This window comes from Microchirus variegatus (assembly GCF_963457635.1).
Source record: "Microchirus variegatus genome assembly, chromosome: 12".
In the NCBI taxonomy this organism is placed as follows: domain Eukaryota; kingdom Metazoa; phylum Chordata; class Actinopteri; order Pleuronectiformes; family Soleidae; genus Microchirus; species Microchirus variegatus.
The window spans coordinates 518,006-540,893 of record NC_139813.1 but is presented as its reverse complement, the minus strand read 5'-3'; the positions used below and the strand labels follow the sequence as shown (position 1 = coordinate 540,893).

Here is a 22,888-nt window from a genome sequence, read left to right as displayed (position 1 = left end):
CTGCTGGTAGTCTCTGTGGAGAAGACAGGAAGTAGATCCTCAGGTGAGGCTCTGGGACAGAGCATGACTCAGCAGTTAGTGACGCACAGAGCGTGACTCAGCAGTTAGTGAAGCACAGAGCGTGACTCAGCAGTTAGTGAAGCACAGAGCGTGACTCAGCAGTTAGTGACAAACACAGCGTGACTCAGCAGTTAGTCACACAGAGCGTGACTCAGCAGTTAGTCACACAGAGCGTGACTCAGCAGTTAGTCACACACAGAGCATGACTCATCAGTTAGTCACACAGAGCATGACTCGGCAGTTAGTAACGCACAGAGCGTGACTCGGCAGTTAGTCACGCACAGAGCGTGACTCGGCAGTTAGTGACGCACACAGCGTGACTCAGCAGTTAGTCACACAGAGCGTGACTCAGCAGTTAGTCACACAGAGCGTGACTCAGCAGTTAGTCACACACAGAGCATGACTCATCAGTTAGTCACACAGAGCATGACTCGGCAGTTAGTAACGCACAGAGCGTGACTCGGCAGTTAGTCACGCACAGAGCGTGACTCGGCAGTTAGTGACGCACACAGCGTGACTCAGCAGTTAGTCACACAGAGCGTGACTCAGCAGTTAGTCACGCACAGAGCATGACTCAGCAGTTAGTCACACAGAGCATGACTCGGCAGTTAGTAACGCACAGAGCGTGACTCGGCAGTTAGTCACGCACAGAGCGTGACTCGGCAGTTAGTGACGCACAGAGCGTGACTCAGCAGTAAGTGACGCACAGAGCGTGACTCGGCAGTTAGTGTAGCACAGAGCGTGACTCGCCAGTTAGTCACGCACCTGTGGTGGTGGAGCGCTCTGGGCCCGATGGAGCAGACGGTGAAGAAGGCGAATGCGGGGAAGGTCCACGCCGCTACAGCGTAACCACACCACTCCACGATCTCCCCGAAGAAGTTTGCACCGGACACAAACTCAAACATCCCACCTACAACAGGAAACAGGAAGTCCAGGACCAGTTTGACCCTGTTCACTCTGTGGGACACTGTTCAAATGGTGTGAATCTGTATCAGGTGTAAATGGTGACCTGGTGTGAATGAGGATCTGGTGTTAATGAGGATGTGGTGTGAATGGTGATCTGGTGTGAATCTGGATCTGGTATGAATCTGGATCAGGTGTGAATCAGGAACTGGTGTGAATGGGGATCTGGTGTTAATCAGGTGTGAATGAGGATCTGGTGTGAATGGTGATGTGGTCTCAGTACCGTAGGGGATCCTGTAGACCACCTCTCCAGGTTTCCTCAGGTTGCGCAGGATGTGGTTGCTGTGGACGTTGATGCTCAGACCGAGGACAAACAGAAGGAGACCTGAAGGTAAAGAGGACAGGACAGACAGGACATGTCTGTGTGGACAGCTGTGCTGGGGTCAAAGGTGAAGTGAGTCATGTGACTGACCTCCAGTCTGCCTCACTCTGCTGCTCCAGCTGTGATGGAAGTGTGTGCAGTGAAGCAGGTGATGACTCTGCAGGAAACCGTTGACTGAGCAGAAGATGGTCGCCTAGACAACTGTCTTCAGGGGGAGGGGCCTCCCTCTGGTCAGGGGGGCGTAGATACAACTCCTGACAGACACATGGACACTGAGGTCAGGAGGTCACTTAGGTCAGGAGGTCACTGAGGTCAGGAGGTCACTGAGGTCTCTGAGGTCACTGAGGTCTCTGAGGTTGTGAAGTCAGTGAGGTCACTTAGGTCAGGAGGTCACTGAGGTTGTGAGGTCACTGAGGTCAGGAGCTCACTGAGGTCACTGAGGTTGTGAGGTCAGTGAGGTCAGGTGGTCACTGAGGTCAGGAGCTCACTGAGGTCACTGAGGTTGTGAGGTCAGTGAGGTCAGGTGGTCACTGAGGTCAGGAGGTCAGTGAGGTCAGGAGGTCACTGAGGTCAGGAGGTCACTGAGGTCAGGAGGTCACCATCACTCTCCACAGTCACACACCCTGTCACTGTGTGTTCATGGTCACATGATGTCAGTTAAAGTTTTATCATGTGCTGACATGAATGTTAGGAATGTTTGTCGACAACAAAAGACTCTCCTATACAGGAAAAACCACTCTCAAACACACTCACACTCACACACACACACACACACACACACCTCCACAAACGCACACACACACACACCAAAGTCCATAGAGAAAATCAGTGATTTTAACATCACAGCACACACAGGAGTTGTTGAAGTTCGGTAAAGTTGGAAAGATATTCACAGATTCTGACTTTCGGCTTCAATAGCTTGTAAACGAAACGTTCTATAAACACAAGCGTAGTCTCTTCTCAATCAGAATTGAACTCAATGAGCTACAGTAACATTTTCATCCAACAGACCTAAATTCCGGGCTGGAAGATTATTCTCTATGCGCATCGACAGCGAGACGAGTGTGAGGCGAGTGCCCAGGGACCGTCTACAAATTGCAACACAAGAGCAAGATGCTGCAAACAAAAATCAATAACTCTGCTGTTATACACTACAGAGACTCCAAAATCACTGCACACACCAAGGGTCTCCTCATGGTCATACTACAACAGCTGTTTTGTCAAAATGTGCCTTTTTTGAATATTGGTGATTTTTTTATTGGTATAAATCAGTAATATCTAACAATATTAATCAATAACTCCACTGTTATACATTACAGAGACTCCAAAATCACTACACTAAGGGCGACTGTGGCTCAGTGGGAGAGCGAGTCGTCTTTTAACTTGAAGGTTGTGGGTTCGATTCCTGGCTCTGCCAGTCTAAAAGCCGATGTGTCCTTGGGCAAGACAGTTAACCCTACGTTGCTCCTGACGGTTGTGCCGCCAGCGTATGAAAGATGAGTGATAGAAAAACGTATGAAAGTGTGAGTGAATGAGTGAATGGGAACTGTAGTGTAAAGCAGCTTTGAGTGGTCATCAAGACTGGAAAAGCGCTATATAAATACAACACCATTTACCATTTTTACCATTTACACACACCAAGGGTCTCCTCATGGTCATACTATTTTGTCCAAAATAAGAGGTGTAGTGTGACCATGGGAAGGTCATCTTTGACCGAGGTGAGTTTGGTGACTCTACAATGTACAGTGGAAAAGTTATTGAAAATTATTTCACAGAAAAATTCAGCAAAATTGTTTAAAAACAATTTTGTCCAAGATAAGAGGTGTAGTGAGACCATGGTGATGACATATTTTGTCTGTGCTGATTTTTAAAACACTACAATTAAGAGGAGTTAACCTATTGATTTTTTCCCCCAATAAAATATATATTGTAAATAGGCCAAGTCATCATTTCCATAATTAGCAGGTGTAGTATGTTGATAGGGAGGGTGAGAGAGGAGGAGAGAGGAGGAGAGGAGGACGGAGGAGGAGAGAGGAGAGGAGGAGAGAGGAGGAGAGAGGGAGGAGAGAGAGGAGGAGAGAGGAGGAGAGAGGAGGAGAGAGGAGGAGAGAGGGAGGAGAGAGAGGAGGAGAGAGGGAGGAGAGAGGAGGAAAGAAAGTTGACTGTTTATCTATATTTTCTAGTGGTGCAAAGGATCATCATTGATCCGTGATCCGTTCGATCAATTATTTCGGTGATCCGCGGATTGATTTATGAAGAAAAAAAAACTTGGTGGTCATGGCGAGCGGAGGAACGGAGCAACGGAGGAGCTTGAACGCCCCACGTCATTTAAATCCCCTGTTTTGGGGGAAAACCGTGACGGTGTGTAGACACTGTGGCACAAGAAAGACATATTTGAAGCGACATCACCGGTGTTTCACTGACATGAGTGAAAATGAAAGCTGCTCAACAACCGCTTATCACTGCAGCATTTAAGCAGCCCCTTGCTGCACAATCCGACCGAGCTAAAGCTATCACAAACGCTATCGGTGTGTTGTTGCAACACGTTCTCACTCCCACTGCGTCAAGCGCCTGACGAACGGTCACTGTCCCTCATCGTCACATGCCTGACTCATTAGGTACCCGTTTTTCGTCATGTGGTGACGAGCGGGGCAACCCGGGGATTTCAATGCAGTCCCCTTCGCGGCGATATGTGACGAGCGGGGCAACCCGGGGATTTCAATGCAGTCCCCTTCGCGGCGATATGTGACGCTCAGAGTAAAGTGATCAGCCGACCCGACCGCGGCGCTGAAAGACGCTGTGAGCTGGATAACTTTTTTTTCCTTAAAGCTTCATTGAACGTGATGTTGCTGTGTCTGACGTAGCTTTCGACAAGGCCGTCATTTTGGCTATTATTTATTTATTTAGTGATCATGGTGTAATATCAACTTTATTTTAAGAAAACACGTTTTGTTTCCAATGCCCAGTGTCATATCAAGGAAAATAACTACATTACCCATAGTCCTCATATTACGTCACTGTCCCTCATCGTCACATGCCTGACTCTTTTCGTCATGTTCTGACGAGTTGAGCAACCCGACAGTTTTACTCCCACAACGTCTAAATAAAACGCCACGGGAAGCATGCTACCATACTCTGTTGTCATGGGGACGTTTCCTGCGTCATATGACGTGGTGTGTACTCGGAAGTGGGGTTCCCCCGATGTTTGTATGAATGTACATAATAACTGCTTTTGTATTGAATATATTTTAATAAACAGTAATTGGAAAAGAAAAAAAGAATGTGGTATTTCTGATTTCCAAGTCGGGATTCTCCACTACAACGCCGTCGGATTTCGGAGTTGACATTTAGATGGCTGCCCCTGGTGTAAACAGTAAGTAGAAGCTCCTGCAATAATAACACTTCTGACTACAGCCGTATAAATAAAGCAGGCAGTGCTAACAATGGCGGCTGGTAGATCGGTGCCTGCCGTTATTTATTTATTATTTTTTAAATGTTTTTTTCAGTGACATGTTATGGGGAAAAGGATTGAAAGTAATACGAAGTAACTATAAATTACCTCTGGAATGCACAAATTATTAAAATTGTAGCCTATTTTGTTATAGCAGCTCTCAGTGGAGCTTCGGTGGGCACGGTTCATTATGTGCCGAGGTTTATTCTGAAGTAATACCGGAAGTAGTGTTGTTATTGCCGCAAATGACGTGTGTGAAGAGAAATACAAAAGTGGACGCTGCGATCGACAATGAAGGCTGCTTTTTGTGTTTTTCTTTATTTTGATCACACACCCAGTATAGGCGCCCCTCGCACTCGGTTACATTATTTTTATTACAGCTGTGCAGCAACATTCGCTGTGCCCCGTATCAGCTGATCCTCCTCAGGTTGAGATGTTACAAATTGAGCGCTGGAGAGCCAGCGTAGCAAGCTTGTTATTTATTTGTTCTACTTCTACTTTTTATCTTACATCTTATCTTTGCAGTGTCTCGCACTTTCCTCCTTACTTGTATGTATGTTTGCATAAATTATTGTTTTGTGGGTGACAATAACGTATACACAATAACAATGCTTTTATTGTATTTTATTTTGCAGTTTGCTGGGGAGGAATGACGACCTCGTCTGCTGAACCAGAGGGAGGTGATGTCTCGACCATGTAGTGCTGGAATCCACTGGCCGGCTCCCATGTATCATCCCAGCTTTTGCCACTGTAAGGTATCATTAGTGGACAGTATCATTACAACACAGGTCAGACAACATTTTGAGGTTAGGTTCAAAGGTAAAATCACCAATGTTCTCCTCTCTCACTCCCTGTCCTGATCTTCCTCATCATCATCACCTTTCTCTTCTTCCTCATGAATTTCATCATCATTGCTATCACGAGGGATGGGAGTCAAGAATTGTTTCCAGTTGAGAACCAGTTATAAATTGTCCAATCTATTGGTATCATATACCTGTGACACAACAATGGCTTTCACTGTAGCCCTGTAGTGAGACTTTACTCCACTGCTGGAGATATAATGTTAACATTAATAACAGAATGAAGCTCCTCCTCTCCCTCAATTTGTCATCCTCATACAGACACATTTATTCATTAATTAATGCAGTTAATTTTGTCTGTGAATCATTTCTCTTAGGTTTGGTTCTCTATAGGTTTTTTTCAAAACATAGAATTGATCAGGAATAGATAAGGGATTGACTGAGAATCAGACCAATAAGCAGAATCAATAAAGGCATTAGTATCTATAAAATCGTACCATTTCCAATCCCTAGATGTCTCTGCCCTCATTCTCACTACAAGATGCTGCAGTAATAAATTCCAACATCCTATCTACCTCAGACACTACATTACTTCATGTGTGCTACTTTTGTTATGATCCAAGAAAGTTGGGATGTAACTTTCCTGAAATACTTTTAATACCCCTTAAAACTGGTTTCACCCTGACATCATTGATCCTGAAAGGTTTCAAAGTGAAAATAGAATGCATATTTGCAATATTAACTTGTTAACTTACCGCGCAGAGCAAGGCAACCAGCGAATTTTCAATTCTGCTTTATCCTACACACACAGACAAAAAGATAATCAACAGAAATTTGAGCTGTTTAAGTAATCACTGGATTTTTTATTATCTTTAAAAGGCCAGAATGAGTAAAGCCAGCAGCCTAAAGAAAAATACTACAAATTGCATTAAGGGTTCAACATCTTACCTGGTTATTTCTTCTCCCAGTGATGCAGTCAAACTGGAAGACTTTCTGCCTACTACATTTTCGGCAACCTAGAATGATGAAAAGACAAGACAAGTCTTTTTGTATTACACAAGATCAAAACAGATTAATATAGTGCAGGTCTAGACTGCATTCTAGACTCTCATTGTGAGGGAACGGTGGATGTTCACGGAATGTACTGACACTCAGGGCTCCCGTTTACTCAGTGTTGTTCACGTACTGATACGGAGTCAGGTTTGCACTGCACTCATTCACTCACTCATGACTTGCGAACCTACTACGCACAGAACTGCTGCAGAGGACGTGATTCTATATTCTATATTTATGTTTATGCACAATAGCCAATAGGATGTTAACACATCTCCCCCTTGCAGGCTCTGTCCACTTTTATAGTATAAGAATCTGAGCTTTGCTGTTTGACCCTTAGAATTGAGGTGGCCTCACACACTTATGTTGTGTTGATGACTCTTCTGTTATCCTTGACCGAGCCTAATAAATTCCTTCAGTGTAAGACATCCAGGACTCTGGTACTTGTTCTTTTCATCACCTCAAATTCCTCCCTAACACTATGTAGTATCAATGTTAAGTGAATTGACTGTGTACAGAGGACAAGTTCACCATGTAGTAATATTTGGTGCATGTAAGCAGAAGTAAAGCTGCATCTCTCGCGGAAGTCTGTGTATAATGGTCTGTGAATGCACTGTCCAGGGCTGAATCATGACCTAGTCACGGATTGTTTTGCTAAGTATCAGTTCAGGAAGTTGGAGAAAAATGCACTATGCAGTCAGGGCTCCTGCTAAGCAATGAGTGAGTTGGTGAACACATTTTTTGAATAATTTTTATGAACTAATTCAGAACTGTTAAAAGAACTGCCATTTCCATCACTACCTGTTAGTTGAATGTGCTGCCTTTCATTGAATTTTTAGGGCCCATTCACATGGAGCATCTAAAAATGCCTGGAGCATTTTCCAAAGTGATTGGGAGGTTGTGTCTGCCATTACCAAGCAACAAATACCGCCTGTCACATTTTAGTAGTGTGCTTCACTACTTAACCAGAAACTAGTTCAAACAGAGTTGAACAGATTTCCAGCACTGTAAATCCCTCTCAGTGGCTTCACTGCTCAATCTGTCTGTTGTCAGTTTGTGGCTCACAGCAAAGGGTCATGGCCGTGTGGAAAGGAAGGAGACAGGAGAGACATGAACTCCCTACATTATGTGTGGTAAAACATTTAAAAATGCAGTTGAAAGTAGAGATCTGGGGCTGGGCTGGGGGAGGACAGCTGTCCCTTGCCCACAGAGAGATGCTGAAAGCGGGCAAGCACTGAGAGCCGGGCTGCACTGTTGCTGCTGGAGAAGCAGATCCATGGAGATGATCACATGATACACAGTGCGCAATCGGCATTAGAAAAAGTTTCTATTTTTTTAATCTCTGTGCGACTAGAACCACCACACCACGTGCACGGCTTAATAGGAACCAATTGAAATGTACACGCAAAAGACGATCCATGTGAATGTGGCCTTACAGACTCTAGAAGATAGTTTGTCTCTAGTTTTGTCAATCAAAGCACATGTATTGGACTAGGTTTCACACAGCCATGTTACCTTTAGGCAGGGATCAACATTAAGCGTGGCCCTTAAACCTTGCCACTTCACAATCCCCACCAAAATACAGCTGAATAAAAAAGGGTAAAATACAGTGTAGTGGCTGGCTGGTGTACTGTGTAATGGCTTGGTGACCCAAATGAAGGCTGGATTTGCCAACCAATAAGAATGAGATAAACTATATTTATCTCAGAGGGAAATTCAAATGTGTCAGTGAGCTCATCTATTAATCTATTTATCAAAGTATTTATCAATAACTGCCAAAGTCCAATTTGTGAGGTAATCAAATTATTAATAGTATGGAGTAACACTTACCCTTTCTTTGTCTCTTCTCTTGTGGCCCCTTAATCAAAGTCTGCCTGTTCCTTTTACGCAGAGACTTGGAGTTTGGAGGAGCTGGTGGAGGCCCAGCTGTGTTCAGGGGAGGCCCAACAGTGTCAGTGGAAGAGGAAGAAGGAGAAAAAGAAGTGGAATAGTGTGTAGGAGAGACAGGAACAAGATCGAGGGTGAAAACAGCCTCTTCCTCTGGAGGGCTATCATGCTGCTCTTCTGTAGGTGCATCGGGCTGCTCTTCTGGAGGGCCGTGCTGCTCCTCGTTGGCAGCATTTAGCTGCTCCTCTGGAGCGCTGTGCTGCTCCTCTGGAGGGCTGTTGTGCTGCTCTTCTGTGGAGGTTGTCCCAATACAAGTTTATTTACCTTAGAAATCTACACATATTAACGAAGACGATCCCATGTTTTTATAATAGTCATGTCTGCACCAAATACTCTTACCTTTGCTCAAGATGAACTCATAAGCCCTCTGCATCTTCTCCAAAAGGGCTTTTGTGTATGGACTGGGGGGCAGATGCGTCATTATGTCTGCTTCCCACCTTCCTCCGGCCCTTTTATTTTTTTTCCCAAAAAATAGAATGGGTTTATAGCCTATTGCCTCAAGTTTCTTCATCTGTAAAGAACACAAGCAGTTGGCACACATTAGTTAGCCACACTGCTTAATCAAATTAACCCATTAGACAGATGGGTCAGGTCAATGTAAGATAAAAGATCAGTGACAGGACAGGAGACAATAACAGTATGTTTGTAAAGACCAGATCATATTGTGCCTTGTATATGACAAGCAGAATGTTAAAATATGTACTTTCAGTTTATGGTAAATATACAATATGAACATTCTTACTTACTGCAATACGGGCAGAATGAATAATCCGCCCATGGTTCCTGTTTTTGAGGACTCCTTCTGCCCACTGACTAGTAAATGCTGCCTCCTTTTCCTTTTTTTGGGGGTTTGTGGAAAGACTGCTAAAACAGGCACTGCAGGATTTTCTGATGGCCTGATTTGGGGTATTACAGGATGGACAGGGCCTGAACTTTGGTCGTGTCATTGCAACAGAAAAACACTAAATAAACAAGTGGAATAAAGATGGACAGACAACACAAACAAAAATGTAAAAAGGACTAAGACAGGAACACGACTATGAAAGACTCACAGACAACAACAGGTACACACAGAATAACAATGAATGTGGCTCTTAAAAGTGCCTTTGGTTTTTATTTGTGAGTGTGTATGTATGTGTGTGTAAGTGAATGATAAATTTGATGGACCTGTGGAGAGAAAACAATACACTATTCAGACAGAATGTTTTACACCAGTATTCTCTTCCTCAGAATATTAGGCTATCTGATATATTACATCACTAAGTGGCTATGTAGCTACGGCTTTTTGGGGGATAATGTAACACAACACAGGTAACTGGAACTACATTACAACTTGAACTCACACTTTTCCCCATGTATCTGTATGGTTTTATGTGACAAATAAAGTTGAATTTGAAAAGAGAAAATGTTGTTATTCAGTTATTCTAGCCAGGGTGGTAAATTCATTTTATTTATTCATTTCTGTGCTAACATGATCAAATTCAACAGCCACCCACCCACTCTACATCATTACTTTTTTTGTCTGAAATCTAGGCCTACCAGCCACATTGTAGAATTTGGTGTATTATCATTTCCAACACTAGTGCTATGTAAGCTAATAGCAGATGGATAACTACTATTTTAATAAAGTTTACAGTCCAACAAACATGCTACACTGAACTTCTGAAAGTGTTAAAAATTTATTAAATTAATTTTGCCTGACTCGATCGTTTTGGGGTAAATATTGTAGGTTACGTGACTCTACTTACTGAGAGGAAAAGTGCGCAATGCGACACACAGGTGTTACACCGTATTTGGTCACCCGTCAGATTTGGCAACGTCCGATCCTTCAGTATAAAATGCCACATCAAATTATCTGTCGGTTTTGTTTTAATGATAACTTTAACATGAACACAAAAACGAAGTTGTGACCGACAAATCAACAATACGATACGTAAATGTTAAGGGAATTCGTTTTAATTGTGTATTATTCCATTATGAGAATTAGAGTTGTTTTATTCTGAAAAGCGGGAAAAAAAACAACCACAAAACTCCAAAAAATCCTAAAATACAAAAAACAACAACATATATTTTACTTTTTCTTCACATAGATGCAGTGTAAATACTATTTTACACTGCATATTATACATATTTCATATATTTATGAGATATATCTTTTTTATATCTTAACTGTGCTGCTGATTTGTATTTTTTAATATAAACAGTGTTTTTCATAGAGTTGGCAGTTGTAAATACTATGTTTAGAGTGCACAGTGGAGATTAAGGGATTGCTCAACACATTTGTGTAATTAGAAATAATTAAAAATATTGAATATTTAAATGGTTGAATAGATTTTGCCTACAGTATACTTTTTTGACAGAGCTCCCTAATACTGACTGATTTTGCATGATAGCTTAGGTCCAAGCTTTCTAACCTGGTCCCATGTCTGTAACCCCTTTTGTTGCTGAATTATGACCATTCAAACATGCACCAAGATCAAGGTTCAAAGGGCAGTCTTTCAAAGCAGGAGCCATATTGAGTTTTCATACTGACATATGTTACTCTCCAGGCTGAGACCTTTCCAATGATATATTTGGTTCAGCTCCATGACAAAGTTTTATTTTTTCTTTACATGGGCACAAGCTAGTGTAGGTGTAGTTTCAGACAGCACTTTGAAAGCCTAGTGAAATGAAGCCTGTTGTTTATTTTTTGTTGTTTTTTTATTTATTTTTGTGGAAATAATGATCAATAGCATAAGGCTTGGAGAAAGGCCTTTAATGTTGTGGGTTATGGGTTATTAAATTGTAACTGAGCACCATCATGTGCAGTACTATTTTCATTTAGAATAGAACAGAATAGAAAAATAAAAATGTATTCATCTCCTGGAGGGACATTTAGATTATCCAGCAGTTTAATTAATCTTAAATGACATTATATATGTATGATATAAAATGATATATGAAGTAATGTGTGTAGCCTAACAAATGGCATTGGGTACTTGATGGCCGCAGGAATGACTGATTTCCAACAGCTTTCTGTCCTGGAGGTGAGGGAGATGAGCTTATTACTTCGGCTGCTCCTCGAACCTTTGAGTCCTGTGTAGACCCACAACGGGTCACCCAGTATGGTCTTCAATTTACACCCCATCCTCCACTTAACCACAGCCTCTACCAGCTCCGCTCCCTCTCCCATCACAGAGCTACATTTCACGAATGAGCTTGTCTAATCTGTTCCTGTCCCTGACCCTAATGTTGTTACCCCAGCAGACAATGACAAAGAATGTAACAGTTGCTGGACTGATAGAACATGTGCAGCATTACATTAGAGATGTCAAAGGACCTGAATCTTCTCAAAAAAGAACCCTGTTTTGTGTCTTTTTGTCTCACTCTCTGCAGCATGGTCTTGTGTGTTTTTATTTGGAGCGTGAGAGGGAGAGCTGGTAGCTACGTGCATCAATGAAAGCACACAGCGCACAACTAATTTATGATAGGGTAATAATCATTTGTGTGTGTTTCGGAATAGTGCTGGAGACCCCAAGTGACTCTTCATTAGGCTACTTTTTCTTTCCACAGTTTACCAACAAATCAGTAGCCTAACTAGTGAAAACACACTATTAGTAAACATGATATTACAATATCAGTTGGGTTATTTTATTACATTATTGGTTTTAATGCGTGCATGTGTTGAGAGATGTTAAGTCCAGTTTGATAACCCCGTCTTCATCTCCTTCAGATAATAGCCACCATGTTACAAGATTTGATTCACAGAAACAGTGTTAGAGTGCTTTATTGGATGACTGTTGAAGTCATGTGACAACATATCAGAGGGATCAAAACACTTCTACTTTCACAAAAATAATTTAAAGACACTGTCCAGCATTTGGCTGGTGGCTGGGATAGAAATCTCTGGTGTCAATTATTGTTCATCATCGGAAATTTCAGAGTCACTCTGAAAGTTGATGTCCTCTTCGCCAACCAAAACTTGGAGGTAGCAGTCTCTTGCTTTCATCCTCATCTGTCTGATCATGGACTGCTTTCTGAGGATGATGCTTCCCAGACCTTTTATCCCCTCTTCATTTAGGCCCCAACGAGTTTCTTGAAAGTACAATAAAATACATCTTGTGTTAGTAACTTTATCCAGAGTCATCAATGTTTAAGTATGTTTACATAATAGATTATTTAAATGCATACTTTTGATTGTACCACCAGAAAGCTGGCAGTACATTTCTTTTAGTGCACTGGCACGACTACAAAGCGATTGCCAGTGATGGCCCATCTCCTTGACGAGAATGGTCTTCTCCTCCTGAAGCCGCTTCACCGCCATGATGAGGTCAAAGGCCCGCCTCTTCGTCCTTAGATCAACAGAGCCTGAAATGCATTTGTGACACAGACTTGGGTCACTGTCGAGTATTTAAAGGATACATTTGAGACTTTATGGGTTTTGATTATGTGTCAGATTTATTGAATGTATTCAATAGATTAGTGTACCTACCACTGTGTGGTAGCTGCCACGGCCATACTGCCTCGCCCGACAGAATGGTTTCCAAGCACAGATTTTCTGAGCTTGGAACCATCTTGTTGTATTGCTCCACTACAGAAGTGAGGAGCCCCTTCTCCTCCCGGATCTTGCGGCGGATCCTGGCACGGCCTTTGTTGCTGTCAGTATCTCTGTACAGACGCTGCGACCGCCTCTTGATGCATGCCACTAACACCTCAATTCTGCTGGCCAAGGCATCAGCATCATCAGTGGTGGTTGTTGTTGTTGCTACAGCAAAGGAAAAATAGATGGCTTCACTTAAATTGAACTTGTACATTATGCAATGCAGTATGAATCAATAATCTCAATTCAAAGCATTTCTTAAAACACATTTTGATAAGGTAATGGATAATAAAACTAAGTTTGCATTGATCGGGTAATCACAGAAAAACAAAACAAAAACAGAAAAAGACTAATCGGAGCTGTACAACTCTGCCATGAGATAATACATGGCAGAGTCCTGTCCTGTCTCATATGGAGACAGGACTGATCAACAGAAAATGATACAAAATGTTGTCTGGACTTGTATTACGAGTGACCATTTTCTCACCTTTTGCCCAGTCCTTCACATCGTTGGCCCAGTCTTCCAATTGGCTCTCTGTCACTGCCAACTGGGCTTTCATGGACTCCAGGTTCTGCAACTGGCTGTGCAGCGCTTTTGTGGTCTACAATGACAACAGACAATAAGTGAGAAACAAATGTTCAGCCCATGGCTTCAGATACCGCAAACATGGAATATTAGGGTGCTTTCACACCTGAATCATTTGGATCAGTTCTTCCAAAGGGAACACTTTATGTCATAGATCAGTTCGTTTGGTCACAGTGAACATGTGAACACAGCAATTGCGATGGATGCGGAACAAAACAAGCAGGCTAAGATAGCTTGGAAGTGTTGGTTTTGACTCATTTCTATCCGAGCCATGGTCGACATAGCAACCAACACAACACACAAGGCTACATAGGGTTACCTTTTGGTATCGGTGACTCAGTGAGGTGGCCAAATTACAGAACTTTTGCCGATTCCAGCGCATGGCCATGAGAGTCAGCATGTCTGTGCGCCCTGTAAACACAGAAAATATTTACCATCACTATCCTTACTTATTACACTTATGATCTAACTAATGCAGTATGTGGTCATCTCACCTGCTTTTGACATGTGCTTGGTGGTCACTGCTATCCTGGACAGGAAGGCATTACATTGTTCTACCTCCTCCCCAAGTGTTGAACCAGCTCCCTCCTGATATGCCCCACTCCATTTCACCTAAGAAAATAGCAATATGGAGAAGCTGTTCACATGCATATGCAGGTGTTCATATGTGGTTCCATTATATGGTAATATTTATTTACACTTGAAGTCATGGGCTTTGGCATGAAACACCGAGAGGAATGGTTTCATGCCAAGGAGGTGCCGGAGCTCTGGGCAGTTTTTCACCACTTTTTGCAGGTATGGCCAATATTTGCATGTGACATCCATGCAAAAAAAGGTTACTTGCCTACTGGCAAGCTTCTCCTGCAGGTACAGGGGATAGGCAAAAATTTCTCCCCTGTACATATTTAAAGCATGGAGCAGCACTCCATGCCGACACACTGCCAGCTCCAGTCCCTCCTCATCAACCTTACTGGCAGATCTTTGGGAGGTCTCTCTGGCTGCCGACCACTCCCCTCCACAAACACCTCTTCCAGAGACCTACAGTATGGAAAATGGTTGATACAAATGGTCCACAGATTCAACTTAACTCCTTAGTAGAAGGTGATTACACATATATATATATACACACACACACACACACACACACACACACACACACAAACACACACACACACACACACACACACACACACACACACGTATATATATGTATGTGTGTGTGTCTACAGTCTTACATGTTTGGTTGTGTTGTGGATGTAGTCAACAAATGCGGCAACATCTTCATCTTTGGCTATGAAGGCACCTTCAAAGATGGCCTGCTCCTCAGATCTAAATAACAAAAGGGTGCACAGCAGTTTAAGATATCTTACAGTTTAAGGTTACTTGGTGAACGTTAAAGAGTTCTGTTTTCTTATTACTACAAACACACATGACATTATACACATTTGGAGTACCTAGCTGCATTCCTGAAACGATAATGCTTGCGGTTTCCATCGACAGATACCGCAAGCATATTTGGGGTGCATGCAGGACAGTTGAACAGGTCCTCCTCACAGATGTTGTCCACCTCATACCTGACAGCCTCCCACTCAAAAAAACTTTTCTGGAAGCTGTCCGGTGAGACCTTCCCAGTCTGTTTCAAAACAAGGAAAACAACTTCAAATAATGTGCAAAACATTGTTTCAGCCCACAATACAAAGACATGAACAACGCTGTAGGATAAAAAACACCTCAATACTCACACGGCCAAAGCGGACAGTTCTTTGATCCAGCATCCTTAAAAATGCCTGGCAGGACAGGCCTGGTGCTGCCATCTTCATTTCCTCAAAGGAATAGAAGATGTCTATAGCATACATTGTGGCGAAGTGAATGGTAGCAGGCCAGTACTCATTTTTTACAAGGTCTTCCAGTCCAGCACTCCAATTTGCTTGGCATGAGTCACAAGCCAATTCAGGCATGCTGAGATCATATCGTCCTAGAGAAAGGAAAAACACATACACTGTAATGTAAATTTAGCCACTTGGGGTAAGGATTTTTTGTAATGTGGCATACATTGCTCAATAGTCTTGCAGATTTCATGATAATAAATAATAACTTGAATGTATAGCCCCTTTCAGGGAGCCCAAGGACTCTGTAAATAAAACATGTAGGGATGGATATTTTTCAAGTAAGTTTCTTTACAAATGAGACAAAATCAAAGTTCTTCACATCCTCACCATTTATTGTGACCACAGCAACAGCCTTTCCAGGTTTGACCCTCAATGACCCTGGTGAACAACCGCAAATTTCTCCAGGCATCTCCAGAGGTACAAGCCGCTCTGAAAAAGATTATACATATAAATTACTATCATGGGAAATATAACATTGCAATGAGACAAAGATTCCTGGAACCACTTACAGACCTCATAATAGAAAATTAGATTTAGAAAAAGGCTCATGCAGTTCATTACCAAAAAATAATAAACAGACGCTCGAAAAGCTGATTGACAAAAGCATCCACATAAATTGTTTAAATAGTCAAACTAGTGAGCTTAACAAGTTTGAAAAAGGGGAATTACATTATGTGTACTATGTTGTATACACACAAGTCACAACTTACCACAATGGGAAAGAGCCTTATCCACAACAACAGTTGTTGGAGGCAATGGCTCAAAGAATCCGGCTGTCATTCCATCCCTGTTATGAAGGACGTGTCTGGAGTGCATGACAACGTCACATTCAGCACAGAAGAAGGGGCGTGGTCGACAGTCCCGACAACGGATGACAGCTGGATTGCTCCCACACTGTTGGCAGATGTGTGTGGCCACATATTCTTGTGAAACAAGAGTATTCACAAGACGGGGTCTCTCCGCCCTCCAGCTCTCTGACAACACACTTTTTCTTGTGCTCCAGTTGGAGGAAGCCTGAGGAGCAGCTTGTGATACCTGCTGCTCATCACCAGCATCATCCAGTGAGTGCTGGAGATCTTGTAGAAAACATTCTGTAAAATATAATGAATACTCAAAGACGATACTTTTTTTTACAATAGACGCTATGTCTTTACATCATGTTGCCCTGGGCAACGGCCCTTTTGTTTGGACTGAGTGGCAAAACAAACCTCCCTTAACGTGGTGAAGGATAACGGAGGACACGGAGAAACTGGGTTAAACATGTAGTATTTATCAAATCAAATTGAGGTCAGAAGGACTCGACAATGATCCGTACAAGCTCTACATGACCTGTTGCCAGATATAATTAAATTATTTCAAAATGAATTTATTCAATCAGCCAATAGATAGACAATTAACTGTCTTTTTCAATTTACTGTCTTTTTGCCATCAGGTGCATACCCTCTAAGTGAACTGTACGGAGTGGCTGTGGTAGTGAAAGATTTAACAGTTATATTGTCCATTATTCTAGCAAATTTGACAAACATGGACTTTAAATTCTAACTCGGGGTCAGGTATGTTGTACATATATGTTTATGAATGAACATGTACTTTGGGCTTTATGGAGAGACAATGAAGTACATACCGACAGTGTCTGCAGCAAAGGCCACCTCACAGGTGGTGTCAGGTGCACTGAAGGGAGGATCGGGCTTGCGACTGTGACCAGCTGTATCTGAAAGAAAAAAGCACATTTCTGAATATATAACATTACCATTTCCTACACATCCCAAGGCTAATGGCGCATTTGTAGCCTGGTTATCACGCTGAGATGGCACAAGCTTAGTGTGTCATATCTAGATGGAGAGACTGTCTGGAGAAGACCAGTCAGTCATCTCTCTATGAGGTATCTGACAGGAAGTTGAGGAGACTAGACTCAAAATGCAGTATGCGGAACTTGGGGAACACGTGGCGAAACTTAATAGGGAGACAGGGGCAAGACACAGATAATAAAACTAAAAACAAAATAAAACAGGAAACAGAGAACTTCAAAATAAGAATATGACCCAGGAAAGCAAGACACAGAACTTCAAAATAAATAGGATATACATAACTACACAAAATCCAGAGTAAATGACACTAAGACAAGACAGAGGGAATTGATTACACAACACAAGGAACACAACAGGGATGCAGATAATGACAGCATCATATATTATATACATTCATTACATGAAGATTTATTACTTTCTTACGGTACTTGCCAAACGGAAAATCTACCCACTATTACTTGATTCATTTTGGACCCTACCACCACACCTGACATTGTGTTAAAATGGTAGACAAAATAAGCCCTGGCTTCAGTCTACACTGTTTGGTCTTTGTTGAAAGACTTTTTTGTAGTGTATTGACTGTTGATTTCTGGAATAAAATGAAGTAATAAACATGTCAAATCAAATCATCAAAATATCTTGCTTGAAAAAAATAATACTGACCCTGACTTGACTGGTTCCTGCTCGATCTTGGCCTCAGAGAGAGCAGTTTTCCATCGCTGTCTCTCTTTTTCCAACTCACCCTTGGCTCAGGTGGTAAAGGGTGGGGTGCTGCTGCTGCCGCGCCTTCCTGCACCTCAGCAGATACATTCTCAAAACCGTGGAGGTGGTCATTGAGCTCAAACTGATCTACCAGGTCATCCAGGCTCATGAGTGGATCTTTTGGATCAGTCATGATCGGACAGATCAGACAGACAGATAGACAGACTGACAAAGAGATCGACAGAAAGAAATACAAGGACGAGGCAATCTCTCTCTATCTCTCACACACACACACACACGAGTAACAACGCAAAACAGACTGACAGGTACACACACGTTAACTTACAGCAAAGACGTATAACAAAACAGAGTGGCTCTTAAAAGTGCCTTTGTGTTGCTGGATGGTGGAAATTCCGATGAAACAAAATGTTTATTGTAGATCAGAAACACCTGTTAAAAGAAAACAATAGAATTTAGTAACTTATTCTCTATGTCATTCTTCCAGTACATGTTTATATGCATGTTATATACATATGTTTATATTTACAGTTTAAAATAGAGAATGCAAATGAAAAACTCTGCACGAGTAGTGTGAAGATGTTGTTGCGCTATTATGGATAGTGTTTTGGAATAATTTTACTCTGAAGCATAGCCTCATTTTATTTTGAAGAAGACTGGAAGTAAGGAGAGTCCTGCTTTATTTATTTTAGCGGCGTTTTTTTTATCTTTCTGGCGGATTTTGGCCATCATAACACTGGGAAATAGTCTGGTGCTGAAACACGATCCAAAACAGCCCCTTGTTGTCAAGGCCACATTATACTTCTCCGACTGCGTAATGCGTCATACTTCTCCGTCGTGGTGACGGATACACACTGCAATTTCCCGCCCGATCAGTAGGGGTCGCCACGCAAGATTGTTGTGCTTCTGGCTACAGTGAGCAATGGCTGTTTCTCACTTTTCTGTGTCACGGAACGCAGTTTTAAGATAATTTGAGGCGAGAAATTAGCCATTTAGAGTCTAAACATGTAGTTTGTGTATTAAGATATCACGTATTTATAGTTTGGCAGCGACGTTGTCGGCAGTGACCAGCTCTGCGTCTGTGGACGCTAGGTGTGCACTGTGAGCCGGCACAGAGCAGCTTAGCTCGGCCTGTCCTGTGGACACAGCTCTTGCCGTCTCCGTTGACGGAGTGACGGACACTTAAAAAATATTTCGTGCACCCGGAGACGACGCAGACAATCTCAGATAGGCTCTTCGTCGACGCAGAGGGTCTGCGTAACCTACGTAGAGCACTTTACGCAGGAGTATTAAAACTGGGCTTTAAAAAATATTTCGTGCAGCCGGAGACTCTCCGAGAGGCAACCTACGTTGCGTTGGCTTATAGTGAATTACTGGCGGTGATATACTCTTCACCCTAATATTTAAACCATGCAAGTAATTCATTACATTTAATAAAACAAGTAGCAGACGTCGCCATACAACTTACCTTCACAGTAGTTTGGGAGCGAATGAAGCGCGAGTTCCCTGGCACGTCATATGACGCAAGAAACGTCACGTTACCATGACAACAGAGAGCAGAGTACCTTGCTTCCCGTGGCGTCTTTTTCGGACGTTGTAGGGAGTTGTGGGAGTTCTATGTAAAACTGTCGGGTTGCCCCGCTCGTCACCACATGACGAAAAACGGGTACCTAATGAGTCAGGCATGTGACGATGAGGGACAGTGACCGTTCGTCAGGCGCTTGACGCAGTGGGAGTGAGACAGACATGAGGCCATGTTCAGTTGTGCAAAACGAGGCTTTAAACACATGCTGAAAGTGCTTGAGCCACGTTACAACATCCCGTCGCGCACACACTTCAGCGATCTTTATGAGCAGGAGAAGAAAAAAGTTGTGGATGAACTATCCCGAGCACCGTCTATTGTCCGGTGCTGCAGACACGCCCCCTTTATGAGAGTCACACAGACACTCATCTTGTGCAGGTACTGACTCAGGCAGTGGAGGAATGGAAGATAAAGAGGTCCAACTACTAATATCCCAGTCACAACTGATAATGCCCAAAAATAAATAAATACAATACAATACAAATAAATGCAGTGAATGAGGCAGGACTGGGCCCACAGATAGGTTTGCACATGTAGTGAATTTGAATTTGAAAAAGAAGGAGATACCTTCTGATGTTGCAACTTTAAGTTGTTTTTCATTAATTGTGTTGAAAAAGAAGATATTATGCCTTGTGCACTTTAAGTTGATTTTATATTTTTTAATTGAATAATTTAAAAGTGTTAATAAACGAGAAGACAAAACTTATGTTCATTTTTCTATTTATTATTATTTTTTTATTTTTTTTTTGCTGATCTGAAAAATGATCCGATCCGTGACTCTGATCCGAGGAACGATCCGAACCGTGAGTTTTTTGATCCGTTGCACCCCTAATATTTTCTAAACTTCAGAATATTATAGTGAAGTAAACTTGGTTTAAACTGAAAAGTATAAACAAAAGTCTAAGAATAAGTACTTTAATACTACAACTTATACTTGTACTTTAATACTACAGCTTATACTTGTACTTTAATACTACAGCTTATACTTGTACTTTAGTATATACTTTTGACTTCTTTCTGCCACAAAGTACAGAATAAGGTCAAGACATTGAGTTGTGCTTCCATTTAATTTAGCTTTAGTGAGGTGTGTATATACAGTGGTATGCTAACGTTTGGGCACCCCTGTAAATGTTGATGATTTTCCTTTATAAAGCATTGGTTTGGAAGAAATGTCAGTTAAATATATCATATAGGAGACAAACAGTGATATTTGAGAAGTGAAATAAAGTTTATATGATTTACAGAAAGTGTGCAAGAATTATTAAACAAAATTAGACATGTGCATACATTTAGACACCCTTGTCATTTTATTGATTTCAATACCTTTAGCACTAATTATTGGAACTCAAAATTGGTTTGGTAACCTCAGTGACCCTTGACCTCCATACATAGGTGAATCCAATCATGAGAAAGAGTATTTAAGGAGGTCAATTGTAAATGTTTCTCCTCTTTGCATCTTCTCTGTAGAGTGACAACATGGGAGCCTCAAAACAACTCTCAAATGACCTGAAAACAGTGTGCGAAATATCCATTAATAATCAGTGTGGTCCCACCTCCCATTTGTTGCGCAATACTGTTTCACCTCCCCAGGTGCCACGCTGCAGTATTGGCTATTTTCCCTGTCAGATGTTGGCTTGTGTGGCCTTTTCCATAATGAAAGCAATTCATTAAAACATTAAAAATACAAAATTACAAATAAAATGATTTACATTTTGTCTGGTTATAAAGGATAAGAAAACATGCAAAGTGTATTATGTATGTAGATCATATATGTAAAACTAAAATGACAAAGATCTTTGGGGGAATGACACTAACATGTTTAAACTAGGGCTGAACCATTATGGCAAAAATATTAGTCACAATTATTTTTGACTGATATTGAAATCATGATTAATAGACACAATATTCAGAGTATTTATTGAACCACCAAAACTCAACTTTAAATATAATTTAAAAGAACAGCCAGAAATGCATTAGTAACAAACACAACAATAATAATAATTATAGTAAATTAAAATAATGATAGCAATAAAAACAAAAAATAAACAATCTACTTGAACTGCTGCACAACTTGCAAAAATTTACAACAGACAAAACACACTAATAGTCTCTGTTATCTCTTGATGTCTGTGAACGTGGTGGGATATTATGGGATGGCACTGTAAAGAGTGTCCTTAATAGAGGACTGTGTTGGTGCTGACTGACGAGCTTTATGGCCTGGTCATAGACACTTTATGACTGAACTTTAAGTGACTGAATAAGTTGGTCGTGTTGCCTTCAGGGGCAACAACACGACAGCACCAGAAACTTTGCAAAAAATTCCTTTTACTGGACGTCCGTCAAATTGAAGCCAAAGTGTTTCCAGTTAACTGATATTGTCCTACCTTTGTTACCTTTCTGTTGTGTTTTCAAATGTTCGCTCCTCATATTATTGATCCACACACGTCCCTCACTAGCTGCATCTGCACGTAACACTGGTGCATTCAAGGTGTTTTTCTAGCATATAAATTTACATACACGCCGCGCCGTGCGGTGCATTAATCGTTTTTCTACGATTATAATCTTTTTATGATGGTGAGAAGCCAAAAATCTAAATCATGAATACAATTTAATTTACACACACAGAATAGTTGTTCATACTCACACATCGACTCAGTATCGTTTGTTTCTTTAAATCTCTGCTGACTTTCTGAGTCTTCTTCTGACGTGTGTAGTTGTAGTTCTGGGGTCTGTTTCACAAAGCAGGTTCAACAAACTCTGAGTCTAACCCTGAACTCTGAGTTGATCTACTCTGAGATAGGAAACTCTGAGTTTTCGGTTTCAGAACAGCTGATTTGAGTTAGTTTGTTCAACTCGGAGTAGTTTCACCTCGAGTTAAGCGCGTGCACCACAAGTATAAAAAGACAGCATGAATGGAGCCCCGTTTCGACGAGTCACCATGACAACGGGGAAGCGGTGGGTGACGTTCTTCATCCACTGGAGTTGAAAATATTAATGCGTGAGTTTGAGCATGTTTTAGAAGGAAGTGTAACAGCAGCAAAAGAGAGGGAGACGACGTCTGAGAACACTGCTGCTGATGAGGAAGTTTAAATGTCGTCCTTTGCACAATCACAATAATATTACAGGGG

The 22,888-nt window shown here is 41.8% G+C and overlaps 1 protein-coding gene across 1 annotated transcript; it reads right to left on the bottom strand.

Annotated features, from left to right (window-relative positions):
* Positions 1-12,473: 12,473 nt before the first annotated feature.
* Positions 12,474-18,353, bottom strand: LOC310935212 (uncharacterized protein; the record flags this gene model as incomplete). The annotated part of the gene is made up of 14 exons (XM_083899065.1): positions 12,474-12,670; positions 12,767-12,943; positions 13,068-13,340; positions 13,663-13,777; positions 14,081-14,172; positions 14,256-14,373; positions 14,602-14,799; positions 14,997-15,090; positions 15,216-15,394; positions 15,504-15,736; positions 15,978-16,079; positions 16,361-16,741; positions 17,275-17,361; positions 18,122-18,353. 14 exons carry the CDS (start codon positions 18,351-18,353, stop codon positions 12,492-12,494), a joined length of 2,460 nt encoding a protein of 819 aa, XP_083755191.1. The 3' UTR covers positions 12,474-12,491.
* Between the last annotated feature and the right edge of the window lie 4,535 nt (positions 18,354-22,888).